The following is a 19,151-nucleotide window of genomic DNA, read 5'->3' on the forward strand; positions in this document are numbered from 1 at the left end:
GATTCTCAATTTCAAATCACTGTATAACTCATTAAAATATATAAATAAAATGTTTTAAAGGCATTTTTTATTAAATGTATTTTTGCAGTTGGTCAAGCGTAAAGTTGGTTAAAAATAACTAGGTAATATATTATCTGCTTATAGAATTTTTAGCATCACTGTTACAGAAACTTTTTTTTAAACAGACCACACTAATACTACTTACGGATACCTACTATTTACTGTATGATTTTTTTTTAAAGAAAAAGTAGGATCCCTTCGTCGCAAGGCCAGTGACCACCAACCTGTCATCAGTCATTTTGTTTGAGTTTTTTCCCCCAAATTGATATTTAACATTGATTGGCCTGTTCGATAACAAACAAACAAACAAACACAAAAATCGTGTTTTAAAATTAATATAATTGATTTAGACTAAGAAAAATTGATCTTAACAAAATTTGTGTTTGAATTATCTGCCGACTTGCATTGTTTTCTGTTCATTGATCAAATCCTTTGTGACTTTAATTTCAAAGCGATTTTGCTACGTGCAACGGTCAGCACTAGGTGTTCCAAATGATCCATCGCAAAATAATTGTACTTTGTGCTTTTACCTGTGTTTATATATATGAGAGTAATCAAACACAGAGCATGCACGGAAGACACAAGAGAAAGGAACTGTGTATTTTGACTCAACGTGGCTAAACACACTCTAAACTCATTTTGAGGGGCAGTTAATTGGCCGCATGTGTCGTACAAGTCCATTGTAGTGTCTGAGAGTGTCAGTCAAGATGAACGGGATAGTGTGCAAGTCACTTGCTGTAACTTATATCCAGTAGGTGTCAGCATTGCTCTACTGTGACCTGCACAGGTTAAAAATACCAGATGATTTCAAGTACTGTACTGCACTATATAGTGCCAGTGATTTTGTGACCTATTGTGTTTTTTTTCTACATACAATACATTATATACCCTTATATAGGGGGTGGGGGATTGGGCCGTTGGGCCGTGGGGCTGATGGTCCTATTGAACTCTTACATAAAATGATGAACTTCTCTCACTAAACTGTAGACTCTGTTAAAATAAAGTGCCACGATAGATGAATGCAGTATGTGTTTACGTCAATGTAAGGCACACTACTAGTAAAAGAGAGCATCCCCCTTCATTCCACTACTGTTTGTCTCACTCCATCTCTCACCCACCCTCTCTCTCTCCCTGCCTCCTCCTCCTCACCCCATCTCCTGCTTCTTCCCTCGCTCCACTGCTGTTCATTTCACACCCAACCTCTCCTCACATCTGGATCTATCCATCATCTTCCACCACTCTTTCTCCGTGCACACACGAGTGGAATGCTCGCAGCATGTTGCAGGTTGCGGCACTTTGGCTTTTGACACTTGCCACCCAGCTGCCCGGTGAGTGACTTTGACAGGCCTGGGCTCTAACAAGTGTGGATTTGTTTGTGTTTGTATGTGTATGTGTGTGTGTGACCTTGTATGTTTGCACCATTGAAGAAGCTGCTTTGTAATGACAAGCGTCATGCATGAGATGTATTCTTCTCATTGTTGCTTAGCATTGCATGAGAGTATTGATGGAACCATGATACAATGAAGAGACAGCAATTATGGGTCATTAAGTGGTTACTTAAAACGGCTTGACCCTTTGGACTCTATCAATATGATCTGTATCATATACTGTCTTACACATAATTCATACCGTAATAATCAACAGCATATTGCTCTGGTAAATGCTGTATGACAGTATGATTTGAGAACATCGCATACAGTGGAAGTCTACACACCCAAATTCTCAGATGTCATTGTTTGTGATCATTTCAAAGCATTTTCCATTATCCATGTACAACTCAAACGGAGAAAAAAAACTATTTTCAAGAGAGGAATTAAAAATAAAAGAAAGCCTACCAGAGCATCAGAACTTTATTTGGGGTTAATCAGAGGCACTTTAAGGGTGAGCCACATCCCCATTTACAAGATGGTGTGCACATTTGTACAAATAGCATTATCTTCCTTGTTTGTTTTTTACAGGGGTGTGTAGACTTTTTATATCCACTGTATGTTGTGTTACGTTATTTTTATATGAATCATTTCTCAAACAGTATTTGCACTAATTTGACTCTTGTATTGTTTTTGTGTTTATACTTTACTGCACTGTAACCGTTGGTATAATTGGGATATCGTAAAGGTAGATGAATGTGTTAATCATCCTCCACCCTCAAGGGAAAGTCAGGTAACCAGAGGCAAAAAATCACATGACATAATAAAATACAATGCCTAAAAGCCACAATAAATAACAATTATGGTGGCTGCTCTGACGATACAAGTAAATTAATGACATTATTGTTGATTTTTTAAATTTATTTTACCACCTCCGCAAAATTATATATATACATATATATAATCACTTCCACTTTTCAGGAGGTTGAAAATGGGCATGCGTGGCTTAAAAAGTTTAGGAAAGGTTGCTAATGATTGTCTCAAATATCTATGCGACTTCGGACAGCACAGAAATCGTCCGCGAATCACACACAAGCACAATGCGTGGTCTAGACCATAGCTGGGCCATTTCTGTCCTGTGGGCCACACATAGCTGTACCCCATCCTTTAATGCGGCTCACCGAGCGTTGACATTATCAAGATTTCTGTAATATTTGTTGCATTCCTTTTGCTGTTTCCCCCTAAAATTGGATGATTAAAATGAGCCACTTAGAAGTAGAGTGGGGTGATTCTATGTTGGGCCTTTTTTTTCTGTGAGAGTAATTTAAAGTTTTATGGCTGCAATAAAATGGAGGGGATTTAAATCTTGGTGGTTTATGTGGCAGTGATTACTTCTTCTGCATACATAGTGTTTTTTTTAACTTTGCAAATATACTGTATAGGCCATTCCAAAATCATTTTTCTTAAATTAATTGAAGACTATGCATTTCCCGTATGTGTGAATGTGAGTGTGAATGGTCTATTTGCCCTGCTATTGGCTGGCAACCAGTCCAGCGCAGGGTTAAAAAAAAGTTTGGGATTTTTTCTTATTGTTTCATTTTGACTTTAGTTTCTAAAATTCATCCATCCATCCATCCATCCATCCATCCATCCATTCATCCATCCATCCATCCATCCATCCATCCATCCATCCATCCATCCATCCATCCATCCATCCATCCATCATCCTAGTTTTAATTAGTTTTTAGAGCAAGTTTGTTGTTGGTTTTTTTCAAAAATGCATTTTAGTAGAGTCTTTATTAGTTTTAGTATGTGTATGTGTGAGTGTTTGTCGACTGCAAGATTAAAAAAACTGGTCACTAAATAGCCTATTGTGTAATAAAGCAGAGTAAACAACAATTCTATCTGTACAGCAATACCGAAATAGATCTTTTTAAAATTAACCTTGAAATTTCATGAATGAAATTCATTGACAAAGACGAAAATGAAGTACATTTTTTGCTATAATTATAGTTAATTTCATCAACGTAAGGTGTACGTAGTTTCAGTTAGTTTCAGTTTTTTAAAAGTATATTCGTTTTGTTCACAAAAATGCTTTTGGAATTTTAGGTTGAGTTATTTTGTTAGTTTTTGTCCACTACCTTGGTCCAGAGCCCAGATGTTTGTCTTAAAAATCAAAGCGCAAAAGTTTGCCCACTGCCAAATATGGACAAAGGTATCCAGATACACATCTTATTCAATACATTAATCAGTCAGACATTGAGTGTTACTCCTTTCATCTTAATATTTCAACTTATAAAGATACTGCTTCCGACTGTGTGGGAATACTGTGAGGAAGCTTTACTGTTCCAAGAGTTTGATGAAGAACAACTGGTGCATCCAACACACGCAGTAGGCCAATGCTTTTGTCCATATGCAAAGTGTGCTGTGGCTTTTAAATGATCGTTGTGTCCACATGAGTGTAATTGCCCTTCCTAGAAATGACCGAATCAAAGCCCACTCATCTGGAGTTATGGTCCGCGGAGTGAAAGCTCATATTCCATTGAATGCTGTGTGTCGTGGTTATCTCCACGTTTAACAGCCTCACTTTCTGCGCCTGAAATGAAGCGGACATCTTTACAACAGCGGGAAAGAATTTGTGTGTCCGCCGGTGATCAATCAGGGGTTGTAATTGATTAGAAGTAGCGAGGTTGTATCACTCTATTGCTTTCTTCTGACGCAGCGTTCTCTTCTTCATGGATCTCCTCTCCTCTTTTTCCCCCACATAATCAATACTTGCCAAATTCTCCATCTCCACGTGTCCCCCTTCTATCGACCCGCGAAGAGACAACGCAGGGTCCCCATCAACGCTTTTTGCTCAGGGAGCTGCTGAGAGATTATAACCCCATGGAGAGGCCCGTGGCCAATGACTCCCACAGCCTCACCGTCCACTTTTCCATCACGCTAATGCAAGTCATGGATGTGGTAGGCAAATTGACACAAGAGGCACAACACAAATGAAGTCCACAAAAACATATTGTCTGAAATAAAAGACTTTATGACATAAAAGCGTAACTTTTGTCAGTGTTCATTGGGATCGGTGCATACCAAGCAAAGCGACGGAACAGTGTACGGTTCAGCAAGTCATTTTTAGGAGTGGCCAACTGCCAACAACTAGTTTTGCTGCTTCTTGAAAATTTGAATCACAGGCGACCAGTGTCACAATGTTCCAGATGTAAAAAAAAAAATCAAAATCATGCCGTGTGACATGAGTGCATCACTAGCTCTAGTGTTTACAATAACCTTTACAGTTATTTACAATAATAAATAAGTACGTGTATAATTCCATTTGTGCCTATTGCTAAAAAGCAAAGCGCGGAAAGTTTCTTATCACCAAAAGCGAGCTTTTAGAACAAAAATGACATTCCTGGGTATGAAATGACATCCAGCTGGCAGCAGCCAAGCCGTACCAATAAAGTGTATACAGTATACCAGTACATTTTTTGTCTTTTAAAATAATGCTATACTATACAAAGCGAAGGCCGGAGAAGCTCTGTCACCCAAACACAAGAGTGCAGTCAATGAATGGGGCAATCATTCACAACTAAAAAAATATTCATTATTAATTATAATATTAAATATCCTCACTCCATACATGCAGTATTTTGAATAATATACCGGTAATCTGAGGTGACTTAAGCCCTATTACTTTTTTGTTTGCAACTCGCTATAGCTTTACCTCTGTGGGACTTTCCTCGCAGGGACACTCCTCTCTTTCTCGTTTCCTTTGATGGCATTTTCTTGTTAAGAAGTGCTGCCTGATGGCAACAAAATATAGAATTACAATTTTACAGGATATTCTCTTACTTTGAATTTGACTCCTACTTGCCTTGTTTACGCTAGCTACTCTAATTAAAGTGATCATTAACCGACAATTGTACAATGGCACCCAATAGGCTCTGCCAAGGTTGAACAATTCTTTAATAATAAGTATCTGGAAAGTGTCTGTGAATTATTTACTTCAAAGATTAAATTGCTTAATTTTTTTTTTTTTTTTTACTTTTGCATTTTTCAAGGATGAAAAGAATCAGATCCTCACCACAAATATCTGGCTGCAGATGGTGAGTTATTAATTAATAATGTGTTATTATAGCTGTGTATAAATAGACAAGCCCACATAGCAACACAGATGGCAAGAATAGGTGGAACACAAATGCAGAATTCAATTATTTAATACAGATACCCACACATGACTGCTGTATAATTTATTTTGGTTATGCTGAGCTGAGTACCAGATTAATAATCAATAAAATGTATCTTCGTGCCCCCCAGCAGTGGTATGATCACTACTTGCAGTGGAATCAGTCAGAGTACCCTGGAGTTAAAAACCTTCGCTTCACTGCAGATCAAGTATGGACACCTGACATATTGCTTTATAATAGGTATGTCACGCGCATAAGCATGCACACACACATACACCCCCCAACCCCCCACACACATATATACAGCTTTTCATGCAGGATGAATACAGATAATGATATTTAATGTAATGTCGTGATTTAATAATGTCATTTTTTACGGCATCTGTGACCGGATGAGGATTCATGGCACTGTTGACGCGTCAAAGTTGCCTACTCATGGAAGGCATTTTCTTTGTGAATGAGGCAGGTTCTTTCCAGGAATGCGGGGAAGGCCGAGGGGTGATGTCGGTTCAAGCCCACAACCAAGCATGTCGCCACCCATAAGACCTTTTTTGAAAAAAAAAAAAAAAAAAAAAGGCCCCAAAGCAGAGCTCAACCCAAACATATATTTTTTAAAGAATATATTCTAAGCAGGCCCACTAGTTGAAACTAGCATGCTGATTAATTAAAATATTGTGTTTCTTGAATATGAGTTCAGCAGCAAAATCCACCTGTTTTAGCCATCGCTGGGGGGCGACCATTTTGTCACTTGTCGACTGAAAATGACATCACACGCCCTTAGGGCTCAAATAACGAGCAATCATAGCTCAGCTTCAGAAGATAGGTGAGCCCTGATCGGTCGTTATCTGAGCCCTGAGGGTCTGTGATGTCATTTTCAGTCGACAGAAGTGACAAAATGGCCGCCCCCGAGATGGCTAAAAACAAGTGGATTAACTCTTATTCCACAAACGCAATAGTTATCAGAATGCCTTGTTTCAACTAGTGGGCCCGCATAGAATATATTCTTGAAAAACATATGTTTGGGTTGACTTTCACTTTAAGAGTGGGAACAGTGCAGGAATTTCCTTACCCCATAACAGCTGCATTGTGCAAAATTTCTCCTGTTGCAAAAGCGATCAAGCAACTTTTTTCACTCATTTGACCGCTATTGAAAGGGCTTTGGTTGGCGACATCACCTTTGTCTTGATTTGCACATTCTAGGTGTTAAGATGTCTTTACCAAAGGCTTAGAGAAATACAAGCAATACTGTCTTCTGCTGTGAATTCTTTTTGTGCTTCTTTTTTGGTATGCATAAAGAAATGTTGTACTACTTGAACTTGGTTTGTCTGGGGAATTTGGTTGAATTATCTAATTGGGTCGAATCTTGAGCAAGAGTGCCACTCACCTCAAGTGGGAAAAGAAAGAGCTTGACCTTGGAAATTTGATGATTGCTGCATCTTGCTGGAACATTCAAATGCTTTACTTAGATATTTGAACACAAACGGCGCAGCTATTCATGTTGACTGAAAATATAACAACACTCGGTCACAGATATATATTCTTTACCTGCTTGAAAAACGATTTATACTAGAGCAAATTACTGAGTCACTTACAGTAGTTATGAAACTCTTATTTGTGTCTACTACTAAAGTACATTTTTCTATTCCGCCATTCTATCTATTTAAGTCGAGTTTTTAGGGCAAATGACACAGTTTGAAACATCACAGTCATTTTGAAGCGTTGACTTGGAGCCAACTGGAGAATGCATTCATTACTTAATTGGCATGTTCAGACTAGTTGTTGGAATGGTTTCTCTGATGGGGACCTCATAGGTCCCCATCACGGGACTGTGGAAACAGATTTACGACCCTGAAGCGACCATTACAAATACGCAGACAAACACACACTCATCACCATCACTCTTTTGCAGTGCTCACGACAAATTTGACGGCACCTTTAAGACCAACGTGCTGGTAAATTCCAGTGGCTTCTGTGAGTATCTGCCTCCGGGTAAGTTTCTATATTAATTTTTATGTTTATTATTATTTTCATATTTAGTTTTTTTTTTTTTTTAATATTTTCTCCCTCTCAAAAAATATTCTTTTTTGTAAATACCTTTGGAACACTAACACTCCTCTTTTCTTTGTAAGGAATTTTTATCAGCACCTGTAACGTGGACGTGCGCTGGTTTCCCTTTGATATTCAGCGATGCGAATTGAAGTTTGGCTCCTGGACGTTTGACGGCTGGCTGTTGGACATCCAGATGAAGGAGGCAGATGTCTCGGGTTACATGCCCAATGGAGAGTGGGACCTACTGGGTGAGGCTGACAGTTTACATCCTGAAATGGGTGCCTACATCGGGGATGGAACCAATGAACCATGTTGGTGAAAGAAGCGGGTGCTCAAAATGAACTTTCCGTGCCTCATTATGGGTTGATGTTGTAGTGATATACCATATTGTGCAAAAGTCTTGCATCAATACTTACAACAAATAACCTTTTGCATCAGTTACCTTGATGTTAAAAAAAAAACCAGATGCTGTTGGACCTAGGCAGATGACTGCGTTTATATTTTTTGTTAGATTGTGTGATGATCGTAGCATTGCAATACAACACATCTGATGGTTTGCACAGTACTACATCATTATCAGGAAATATTATTATAACGTAAAATGTTATGAACAAATGTTTTGGCATAATATAAAATATCGTCATTTAAATTTGAACAGGTGTTAGTTTAACAGCAAAAACCTACATGGATTGACCACAGAATAAAATATTACTAGAATGTGCCTCTGTAGATAACTAGAAGTGCATGGTTGTAGAGGAGCTATTCCACTGGGCATCCTTTTTCAGGATACTATTTATAGTATATATTTCTACCAACAAAGTTGCTCCCTGGTGGTATTTCTATCATAGACAAGTTCCCGCTTATTTTCTCTCTAATTTATATTCTAAAATTTGTTATTAGCTCTACTGCAGCTCATAATTTAACAACTGACACAGGAGGTTGTGCTTCAGTTCCTATGGTGGCGATGTAACCTGAATTTCAATATTAATCAGAACACATCGTAGTCTATCACTAATTTACAAGACAAAAATCTTAACCTTTTGTAGACAATAGACAGTACAGGCAATCTGAGATAAATGAGAGATAGTTAATAAAAACTTGCATGCACGACAATTCAAATGCACTTGGTGGCTCTAAGACGTGTCTGGATTTTTCTCCTTAGGAGAGGTCGCACAGGCACACATGAATAGGCAGTTATCATTTGCCTCATGCAACTGCAACCCCTCCTCCCACCAACCACAGACATCTTGCTTTGCCTCACAGTAAAGTGATAATACAGTATCAGTGCCTAACCATATTCAAACTAGTTAACTACACACAGTTCTGATCCGGGTCACGGCACCAATTAAAACCTTCTGGCAAACTTCTACCGGTCCTTTATATCTTTAATGTTCACATTTTTTATTACTACTAACAGTAACAACCAGAATGCCGCATATTCTCAGTTGAACTATTAAATGGACGCCAAAAAGATCGAGAGACGCCGCGGAGCCCTTTTCTGACAGATGCAGAAGATCTAATCTGTCCAAAATGGTAGCTACTCTTATACCGGCTTGGCGGCCCCCACACAGAGTGTGACAATGTGTGACCCAGTGGTCTTAACTGGATTCAATTCGATATGTGTGCCATAGATACGAAAGCCAAGCAAGAAATAGGTCACAGCTCAATACCTCGTATATCGGAACTATCGTAAACTGAAGAGGACTTGTACTTGTACTTGTATTTTTTTCATTGTCCTGATCTACTCTTTGACCCCCCGGTATTTCCCTCAGAAGTGCCTGGCGGTCGCCATGAGGTTTTCTACGAGTGCTGCGCGGAGCCTTACCCCGATGTGACCTTTGTGGTCACACTACGCCGGAGGACCCTCTACTACGCTCTCAACCTCCTCATTCCCTGCGTTCTCCTCTCGTCCATGACACTGCTGGTCTTCCTGCTCCCGGCTAACTCCGGCGAGAAAATCAGCTTGGGTGGGGAGACACGAATATGAGAAATCGTGCTCGGGTTATGAGTTGAAACACACGCGCCTGTCTGCATATTCAAGACTCTTGTGGTTTTCCTAGAGTTTTGCTCTGTCAACATGACGGGGAAAATTTTCTGTCACGCTTCGGAGACACTGTAGGGAGAATTGCGATGGGACCGAGAGGGGCGGATAGAACAGACAAGAGGGAAGATGAGAGAGAAAAAAGGAAGGAGTCTTGTCAGAAAGTCAGCAGAATCAAGCACAGAATACCAAGTACAGTAGTGTCGTGATTCCAAGTTCAACCGCAAGAATTTGGTGCAACCTTGATTGGGATGACTCGCAAAACCAAATTTTGCATACTGACATAACATAACACACACAAAAAACACTACCTGTTGATCACAAGCAACTAGCATACAACAGCTAAGCAGTTGCGTGCTAGCACGAGAAGCTAACGTAGCAGTCTACATCTTCAGTGAGTGCTCCTTTTTGACAAACAGCACAAACAGATGGACTCAAACGCAAAAATAGTAAAAGATTAGAATCAAAAGTCCATTTTTCATAAAAAGGTTTTGTTACCAGCTAAGAGTTCTATCAAGAAATGGCAATAGAACTAAAACAGGAAGTGGACACCTACCCAAAAAACAAACAATAACAGCACAAATGGTAAATTGAGTGTACTTACATAGTTTTATCAATTTTATCTACACTATTCCGTGCCAAAAACACTTTGCAAAGTCTCAGATTCACCTGTTTTCTTGGTTTGGTCATGTGACGTTCGCAAGCACAGCCGTGATTGATCATTACCTGAACCCTTAGCGATTGTGATGTCATTTTTGTCAACAGCAGGTGGCAAAATGGCCACCCGCTGTGATGGATAAAATGGGTGGATTTTGCTTAATTAATATCCCACAAATGTAATATTGATCAGAATACCGTATATAGTGATGCCGCGTAGAACATTATTGCAAAGAAAACTTTTGACTCAACTTTCCTTTCAAATAAATCCGCTTATTTCACTGTAACTGCTGCAAAACCCCCAAATAAAATGTTAAACACACGCAGAGTTCATTCTTTGACACTGAAATGCTGAAATGAGGTCTAGGGAGGTGTGCTGTCAGCTCATCCGACATGATAAAGGTTTCAGCTCCAACTTGAATGTACCCCTGTAACTGACTCTTCTATGAAAGATGATTATTTTTATCTCATTCTTCCAGGCATTACCGTTCTACTTTCTCTGACAGTCTTCATGTTGATGGTTGCTGAAATCATGCCCGCCACTTCAGATTCTATACCACTCATAGGTCAGTTTCTTTATCTCTCTGCACAGTTTGACATTTGTCTCAAAGGATTTTCAGGTAAGCTGATCATGTTGACAATGTCCATCTCAGGTCAGTATTTCGCCAGCACCATGGTGATTGTTGGGATGTCCGTAGTGGCTACAGTCATTGTCCTTCAGTTCCATCACCACAACCCCAACAATGGACAAATTCCACATTGGGTGAGTTGGAATCCTTTGTGTTGTTACCTCTGCCAAGCAAGAAAGTGCAAAGATGAGAGCTATTGTTTGTGTTCTGTTTTCAAGCTTATACAAAAGCTGCGTTAGGAGGTGACACACGTGCATAGCAGGAATGATGCATATCGAAATAAACGTGGATTGAGGAGGGATCTCAATGCCAATCTTTGGAGGCATTTTAGGGTGTTCAAGAACCAGAATAAAAAATGTGAATAGGTGAGGATTTAGGTAAAAAAATTGCAAATCGGTAAATTTGTGATGGCAGTTGACTTGTAACCGGGTTCACCCTAACTCTTGTCCAATGCCATCCAGGACACAAAAGGGATTGTACCATGGTACGTGTATATGACATTTTGTGAATATTTGGAGGATGCCTGTTAGAATACAGTATATTTTAATTCAAAACATATTTTTCCTCTTATTCTGTTGTCGCTGTTTCCCAGGTCAACTTGGTTCTGCTGCAGTGGGTTCCTTGGTTTCTCCGGATGAAACGTCCAGGTGAGGGAGCCGAACAAGATCACCAAAACAGCCAGGCAGACGCTCAAAGCAAGACCCTATCTTCACCCGCCACCACCACCACACAGCTGACCTCCATCCTCCCCCAGAGCCTCGCCTCCCTGAGAGCCAGTCTGGCTCAGCTCCACCACTCACCACCAAATGGGTGCATCTCCCAAGCTATCATTCTCCCACATGCCATCCACAGGGATCCCAGCTCCAATTTGCATCCCCAACCGAATGGTCATCTGCCCTACGTGGGCTTCCAGGCCTTTTCGTCCACAGCAGAACTGGAAGCTCAGAGTCACAGTCAAATGAGGGGCTCCTACGGACCAGCGGGCGAAGATGGAGACGCATTAGATGGAGCGGGAGATATGCCGAGTCATCAACACCTTTCATCTAGCAAATCGCAAGAAACGCCATTGTCGCTAAACCCCGAGTCAACAACCACATCCCCGGGGCCGTGTGGATTAGACGCCGGGACGGGCTCGGGGAGGGCTGTCCCCTCAAACGCCCACAGTGGCATCAGTGGAGAGGGGGCGGTGGACAACCAGCTCCAGGCTCTTCTGACAGAAGTGCAGTTCTTGGTAGAACGGGTTCGCGAGCAGGACCGGCAGCTAAGTCTAGCCGAGCAGTGGCAGTTCGCCGCAGCCGTCATCGACCGCCTGTGTCTGGTCGGATTCAGCGTTTTCAACATCATCTGCACCATCGCCATTCTCATGGCTGCACCCAACTTTGGAGAAGCTCTGGCCAAAGACTTTCTCTGAGAGGCAACCAGACAGACTGGACGAAGGCATCTTTGCAAGCACAATTGATGTTCATGTTTTTTTTTTTGAAGACACATTTTGCTGTTTGCTGTTTGACCGAAGCAACATAAAGAAAACGTGAAGACATGAGAACTGCATGCAAAGTGAAATGTGTGCGTCCTGTGACACATCGTGTTGCAGATTGTATGCATGTACATGGCATCCAAGCTCTGATTTTTTTTTTTTTCACCATTGGCAATTAAAACAAACTGTTCACATGTTCGGTAGAGAGATTGGTGTTTCCTCATAGCAATTATGCCTTGCTAAGCGACGTTTATACCAGGGATGTTCGATACTACTTTTTTTCAGACCAATACCAATACAAGCACTGAACTCTTCAGTACTAACCATACTGATACCAAGTAAGTGATACCACTCGTGCTTTTGATACATTTGATACATACAATTTATATTAAACCAATGTCAGGTATTTTCAACATTCTTTGTAGAAAAAACACTAACATAAACAGTAACATTGATACGCCTCCGGAAAAACATCCAATGACGGAACTTCTAAAAGCATTCAGAAGGAGGGTGTTGTGAAGGGATAACTAGCCCGAGAGTGATGGTAGTGGAGGGAATGATTAGTGGAGCACAGCGATAAGGGGGAATAAGGCAGAAATGAGACGGAGGGGATGATTGAAGACAGAGGAGGGGGAGGAGAGCTATGCAGAGGATGCAAGAAAGTAAAGAATATGCCTGAGAGAGAGAGAGAGAGGAGGGAGGGAAACATGCTGAGGAAGCAAACAGGCTTTTACAGTTTTAAATGATTGGCAATTAAAGTGGGAGGCAGCTTGAACGGAGTGACCCTGACCTTGCCATGTAAACAACCACCACGCCATTAAAGGCATCGTTCCATTAATACCTTCAATTCTGGCCATTTATATTCTTCTAAAGGCAGACTTCATCACTTTAGATCTCATGCAGGTTTAGATTATGATGAGGCCACTGAGCATATAATAAGACTTCAGCGCAATGCATCATTGGATCAAGTGACTGTGCTGCCGAGCTGCAATTGAAATGCAGCGCAGGTAATAAATTTAGAAAATGTCAGCCATGTGCTCTCTAGTGACAGCACCAGCACACCAAACAAACTCGCACTCACGAGAACATGCAAATGGTCTTCTATGTACTACAAGTGCAACTGAGGATGGACATTTTATGACATGTTCTTCAATAATTGGCTTTGGGTAAAATAATACACTTGACTGTTATATCATGTCAGAATTGGAGGATAATTCGGCCAATGACATTTTTGAAAACCGGGTGTCTTATTTTATCATTTCTGGATATGTTGTCAAGAAAACAGACATTAAAGTTACTATAATTTTAAAAATCTCTTATCTGTCCCTTCAAAAGAATTTGCTAGCCCTTCCTACTGATCATGAGCAAAGTTAGATACGGTAGTTTTTGCCAGTTATTTGGTTAATACGCTCATGTAAAGAAGAGTGACATGCAGTGAGGAGCCACTGCTCCTCTGGAGTCGGAAACAAAAAAAATATAAACCCAGCATTTTAAAGATGAAATCATTGACATTATTGGATTGAAAAAGAAAATCAATGTAAAGCACAGACCCGCCACAGACCAAAGAATTAAATGGAAAATAATTGTATGTAATCTTTTTTTTTTAAACTCTTCACATGCAGGGCAGAGGGCAACGCGGCACTGCCTCCCCTGACCTCATGTACCTGGTAAAGAGTTAAAGATCAGACTGAGAATTAGTTATATTACGCAAATAGCAACGTCATACACAAGTTATTTACAGTTACAAACTAGCGCACGGGAGACCATCCAACACGTGTCTCGTTAGAGGATCTGCTCTTCTTCCAGATTCTATCCCTTTTTGTCTGTCTGCCCCTGTCCACAAATTGTGGGGATTTTCCATCTGTAATCATGAGAGCATTGGCCCAGACATCATTCGTTATTATACAATGGCTCACAATCTTACAGTCTGGAGGTGTGCGAATGCCTTTGCTCAACAAAAATGCAATCTTTTGACAGTACAAATTGCCCTGATCCTGTACAATATTGCTCAGGACATGACCCTTGTGAGTATATGCGGTATAGATAATGGATGGATGGATGAATGTTTAAAGCAGTAACAAAAATATTGAACATCAGAAAAGTTAGTGGTATAACCTTCATAAATCACCACATTTCAGTTCAATGCGACTGAATTTTATTAAAATCTTATATTTCATGCACTGAAACACAATTAGTCCAGGCTAGTGTTATTTGGGGATTAGCAAGCGAGGCAATACAAGCGATGGTGAAGCAGTGCACTTCACAGCATGGTTTGCGGCTCTCTTTGTAAATAGTTAACACAAGTAAATCGTTGCTCTTTACTTGCACTGGCAAAGACAAAAGCGCAAAAATGAAAGTCGGTCTGTGTGTGGAGTAACTGGGCATGAATTATGGTTGATTGCAGCTCTTCAATAAATGTGCATTGTATTACCGCTCATGGTAATATAGTGAGTAAAATAGCATCGGCAACTGTGATTCTAAACCACATACAGGTGCATTATAATTGTTTTTCAATGATTTGAGCAGCTGGAACTCCCAAACTTAAGGCGCAATTACTATGGACATTCATGTATATTTATGTCCTGTATATCAATGACAGTTTACACTCATTGCGCCAAAAGGTTAGTAGGATTCTTGTGTATGCTGCAATAACTAGCAAGACAGCAGGTTGATGACATGATTGTTTCAAGCTGAACTTGCTAAAAAAAATCTTCATGGTTGATGTCTTAGGACAAAGGTTAAATACATTATTTGTACAAATATGATATATTAACACAAAGATACCCTTAACTAAACTTCATTTTCAGTGGTTCTGTGGTCTCAGACATTTAAAATTCCTAAGGTAATTTTACTCCATATGACGGATTGCAATGTTAAGGTTTGACTTAACTTCCGGTTTTTAAGAAAATAAGCTTTAATTTTGAAGTGTGTGCACGGAACTCAGTTCTTAACGCTCACGGTAACGCACAACGGTAAAACAAAAGTAACGGCTGCTACTTTGCGGTTAGGCGGTGTTTTGTCACTATCAGACAATGTTCAAATTTGAATTCTGTCGCAGCATATTTAGCTATTTCACTTTTGATGCTACGTTAAGTTGTGGGTGAACGATCGAGTCAGACAATCTTTTGGCAGGATCTATGCTACAGAAAAGTTGCCAAAGCTACAGAAAAGTTGCCATTTCTGATATGAGGGCAACCCCTCGTTGAGAAAATACGCGTTGGAACACGTTTGAATCTCGGACTTTAAAGGAGTTTTCCATATGGAGAGGGGCATTACGTAACAAAGGAGAAGTTGCTTCTTGGTGACGTACGTGACAGTGCTTGACGACGATGAAAGAGATAATTGTAGATCAAAGTGATGAAAGGGCCTTCGAACGTTCAAGCTACACAGACTGTATATATTCACTCTGCTTGCAAACGTAACCACTTCTAAGATCAGCAGAAACGCGCCTAGATATCACAGGACTTCAACAATGGGGAATCTAACTTCCATCAGGTAAGCTCTTACGAAACATTACATTGTTTTGATTTGGGGTGAAAAAAAAATCTAAAATGAGAACGTTAGAAATTAGTTGAGATATTGGAGTTGTACTTTTAATTGCAACTGCAACATTAAGTCATATTCACTTATATGTGCAGACAGCTGGGAAATGATTTCGTGGAAAATATTGGCTACAATAAAATATTGCAGCCTTTTTCACAATATTGCTGATCTGCTTATACCTCACGGGAGGCTAATGTTTGAGATGCATTGTTATGATGCTAATTTGTCTGTCTACAATATGCTTTTCTTTGTCCCAAGACCTTACTTCAACGTTGATGCTTATAACATGCTTGAAGAACTCATCGCGATGACTTCTTTATCAGAGAGTGAGCAAGGAATGTACAATGCAGAGGTAAGGGATTTGGAAATGGTATACCTGTATTAATATTCTGTCTTGGTGGGGAGCATATCAATAGCATGTTTTTTTTTTTTTTTGTATACAGAAAACGTTCATGAGGCAGTTTGTGGTCTTGGTCAAGGAAAATCGAGTTCCACCATGTCTCTCGCCCAAAGACATGAAGGTGTGGTTGCTGAAGAGAAGGAGTTTCCATCGAGAGTGAGAAGAATATATACGAATATTAGAAAAAAAGCCAAAATGTGAGCTGCATGTGGAAATAACTCTAATTTGTGTCAAATTGTTAGGTTCCAGGAGATGCAAACGAGAGTGGATGCCAGGATGTTTTATATCCTTCAAGTGGTAAGTAGAGAATAATAGTTGTGTTATTGAATGAGTAATTATTCTTACAGTAAAGAGAATGTAGACATAAGGCAAGCAGTTGTTAATGTTTACAATTACAAGTGTGTTCAAGGAATATCGTGGAAAACTATTTATTTCAGCAGTTTTACTCAGCGTGAAATATAATACTGTGTGTGTGTATATTAAAGTGAAAAAAGACTTTTTTTTTAAAAATAATTTGGAGGAAGTCACCATCTCAAAGTATTACACAAGAAACAATCAAAATCATTTCTTAAAACAGAAAACTACTTTTCAAAAGGCAAATTCCTCCCTAATTTGAATGTGGTTAATGGATTTATGTAATACAGTATGAGTTTCACTTTTCGATATGAACTACTGAAATAAATCCACTTTTTCTTTAAGATGCTTTTTATTCTTCTGTCTGAAACGTATTCATAAATCCATTGTAAGCAATCAAGACTTATTGATTAATCAAGACAAGTATTAGTCATTTATTTGTGACCATTTTAAATATAATCTGAGCAAAATTCGTAATACGTCAAGATGCCTCTTTCTCATTTGCGATTGTGTTGCTGTGTCCAGGCCTGGACAATTTCAAGGATCCTGCACTTGAACACGATGCAGAAGGAAGTCTACAGGGAAATAAACGAAGAGGAACGCCTTTCGCGATTGCTCGGGAGGAAGGTAAGGAAAATATTTCCTGCACTAAATGAACCATATGCAGCAATTTGGGCGCTTATCTATCTTTTTGTCTTACAAAGGTCACACTCGAGGGCCTCCACAAGTACATTTCAGCACTGTGGCCCCAAGCTGAACACGACACTGAGCTCTTCCTCTGCCATCTGTATAATGACCTGATTAGGTTATTGGACAAGACCGAGATGACCAGGGCAGAAAAACAGATTTTTTACCTAATTTTCCACCGTGCTACGGGGCCCCTGGGGCGGAAAATCATAGAATCGGCTCTGGACATCCTTCTGGAGGAGCTGGCGCCACCTGCCGATGAGAAATCCATCACGGCAACTTTGTCACAAAGATCTGACGACGCCAGCGAGGAGATTGGCAGCATGCTCGTCAACGCTCTGGCTCCCATCCCCGTCGTGCAGCAATACATCGCGCAAGGTGATCTCGTGCGCATGTGCTCTACCTCCGCTAGGAAAATGACCCAAAGCTTGTTCAAAATGTTTGTTGAGGGCTCTGAAAACTTCCACCTGATGGACTTGGATGACACTGTGGTCACTGCACGGGGCGGTGTCGTGAGTGCCATTGTGCAGATGGTCTACATGACCAGTCAGTACATTCAGTAAAACTCTTGCTTCTCCACTGCTGTTTCACACGGAAGCAGGAAATGATGGATTGGGAATCACCACATGTAATATAATCTCTTACTTATTTTTTTACATTTTTTCATTAAATGGTTTAACAGAAATTGCTTATCAGGTGATTGTCTTTTGCTCTTTGGGCTACATTCTCCTGTTTGTGCGCAAGTCATTTTTTTTTATGCACTTTAAAACTACTTGTACTCTTCACCCATTGCAAAAATGGGGTGTGATTAATTTATAAATGTCAATGATCAATTTAAATACGAACTTCGATATGAAAAAATGAAATAAATCCAAAAAGTAATTTAATCAGAATACTACATTACTGGATCCATGTTTGGAGGTCCATCAATAATAATTTTTAAAAAAGGGATAAATCAGCGGTGCCCAACCTTCCTTGCGCCATGGCCCGGGTGAGTCACTTTATCAAGCAGACATTTTGACTGACTGCTATCTTAACTCACCATTGTGCCATTACGATAACGATGTAGTTGTTGTAATAGTAAGAGCCCTGTGCTTCCAAAAACTGCTAAGGCTTGTCTTGTCAGCCAGTGGGGGGGATCTGGCAGACAAGCGACACATCCACTAAGGTATTCTCATATTTAAAGTTGACAAGGCAAACATTGTCATTGCAACAATATATTCTGTGCCCCTACTAGTTTAAACACAATATTACGATTAACACTGTCAGTGGAATAGGAATTGAAAGTAGAATAATCCATCTATTTTCATCTATCTCAGGGCAATGCCATTTTGCCCAATACTGCCCTCTGCTGTCTACTGCAAATTGCATCGGCGTCCTTGAGCTCGCATTGCAAACCATCACCCGACCAAACCTAAAAAACAGGTGAGCCGTGATATTCATAATGCGAGTTTTAGAGCAATTTGACGTCAATAATTTGCATTCATTCTTAATAATAAATCAGAATAGCGCCTTTAGAGTGGCTGCGCATAGAACACGTTATTGCAAAAAACTTGTTTCCTTTTTACACGAGTTCCCATTCTAAGTGTGTTATATTTTTGTCATGGAAAACTCCATGCACCATGACTTAGAATTTAGCCTCACAATTCAATAAATCAGGCTTCACTGGTGTTTGCACATTCACTCAATTTACACGTTCACATGAGAAT

At 40.0% G+C, this 19,151-nt stretch overlaps 2 protein-coding genes across 4 annotated transcripts; both read left to right on the forward strand.

Moving 5' to 3' along the window:
- Nucleotides 1-1,224: 1,224 nt before the first annotated feature.
- LOC147143479 (neuronal acetylcholine receptor subunit alpha-7-like) lies at nt 1,225-12,591 on the forward strand. 3 transcript variants are annotated; one of them, XM_086037812.1, is made up of 10 exons: nt 1,225-1,388; nt 4,252-4,391; nt 5,483-5,527; nt 5,739-5,848; nt 7,518-7,597; nt 7,738-7,905; nt 9,430-9,624; nt 10,835-10,921; nt 11,009-11,118; nt 11,577-12,591. In XM_086037812.1, the coding sequence occupies exons 1-10, from the start codon at nt 1,337-1,339 to the stop codon at nt 12,393-12,395; spliced, it is 1,806 nt and encodes a 601-aa protein (XP_085893938.1). In that variant the 5' UTR covers nt 1,225-1,336; the 3' UTR covers nt 12,396-12,591. The 3 variants fall into 3 exon arrangements, with proteins under 3 accessions (XP_085893938.1, XP_085893936.1, XP_085893937.1); XM_086037810.1 differs by having other exon boundaries at nt 1,266-1,388; nt 4,263-4,391; XM_086037811.1 differs by lacking the exon at nt 4,252-4,391 and having other exon boundaries at nt 1,272-1,388.
- A 2,830-nt stretch (nt 12,592-15,421) lies between these two features.
- On the forward strand, nt 15,422-18,128 carry LOC147143480 (uncharacterized). The gene is made up of 6 exons (XM_086038327.1): nt 15,422-15,953; nt 16,260-16,353; nt 16,445-16,557; nt 16,644-16,698; nt 17,281-17,382; nt 17,460-18,128. Exons 1-6 carry the CDS (start codon nt 15,931-15,933, stop codon nt 18,003-18,005), a joined length of 933 nt encoding a protein of 310 aa, XP_085894453.1. The 5' UTR covers nt 15,422-15,930; the 3' UTR covers nt 18,006-18,128.
- Nucleotides 18,129-19,151: the final 1,023 nt, after the last annotated feature.

Source organism: Filicampus tigris, chromosome 8, assembly GCF_054856515.1.
Source record: "Filicampus tigris isolate MCC_2025a chromosome 8, RoL_Ftig_1.0, whole genome shotgun sequence".
Classification (NCBI taxonomy): Eukaryota; Metazoa; Chordata; class Actinopteri; order Syngnathiformes; family Syngnathidae; genus Filicampus; species Filicampus tigris.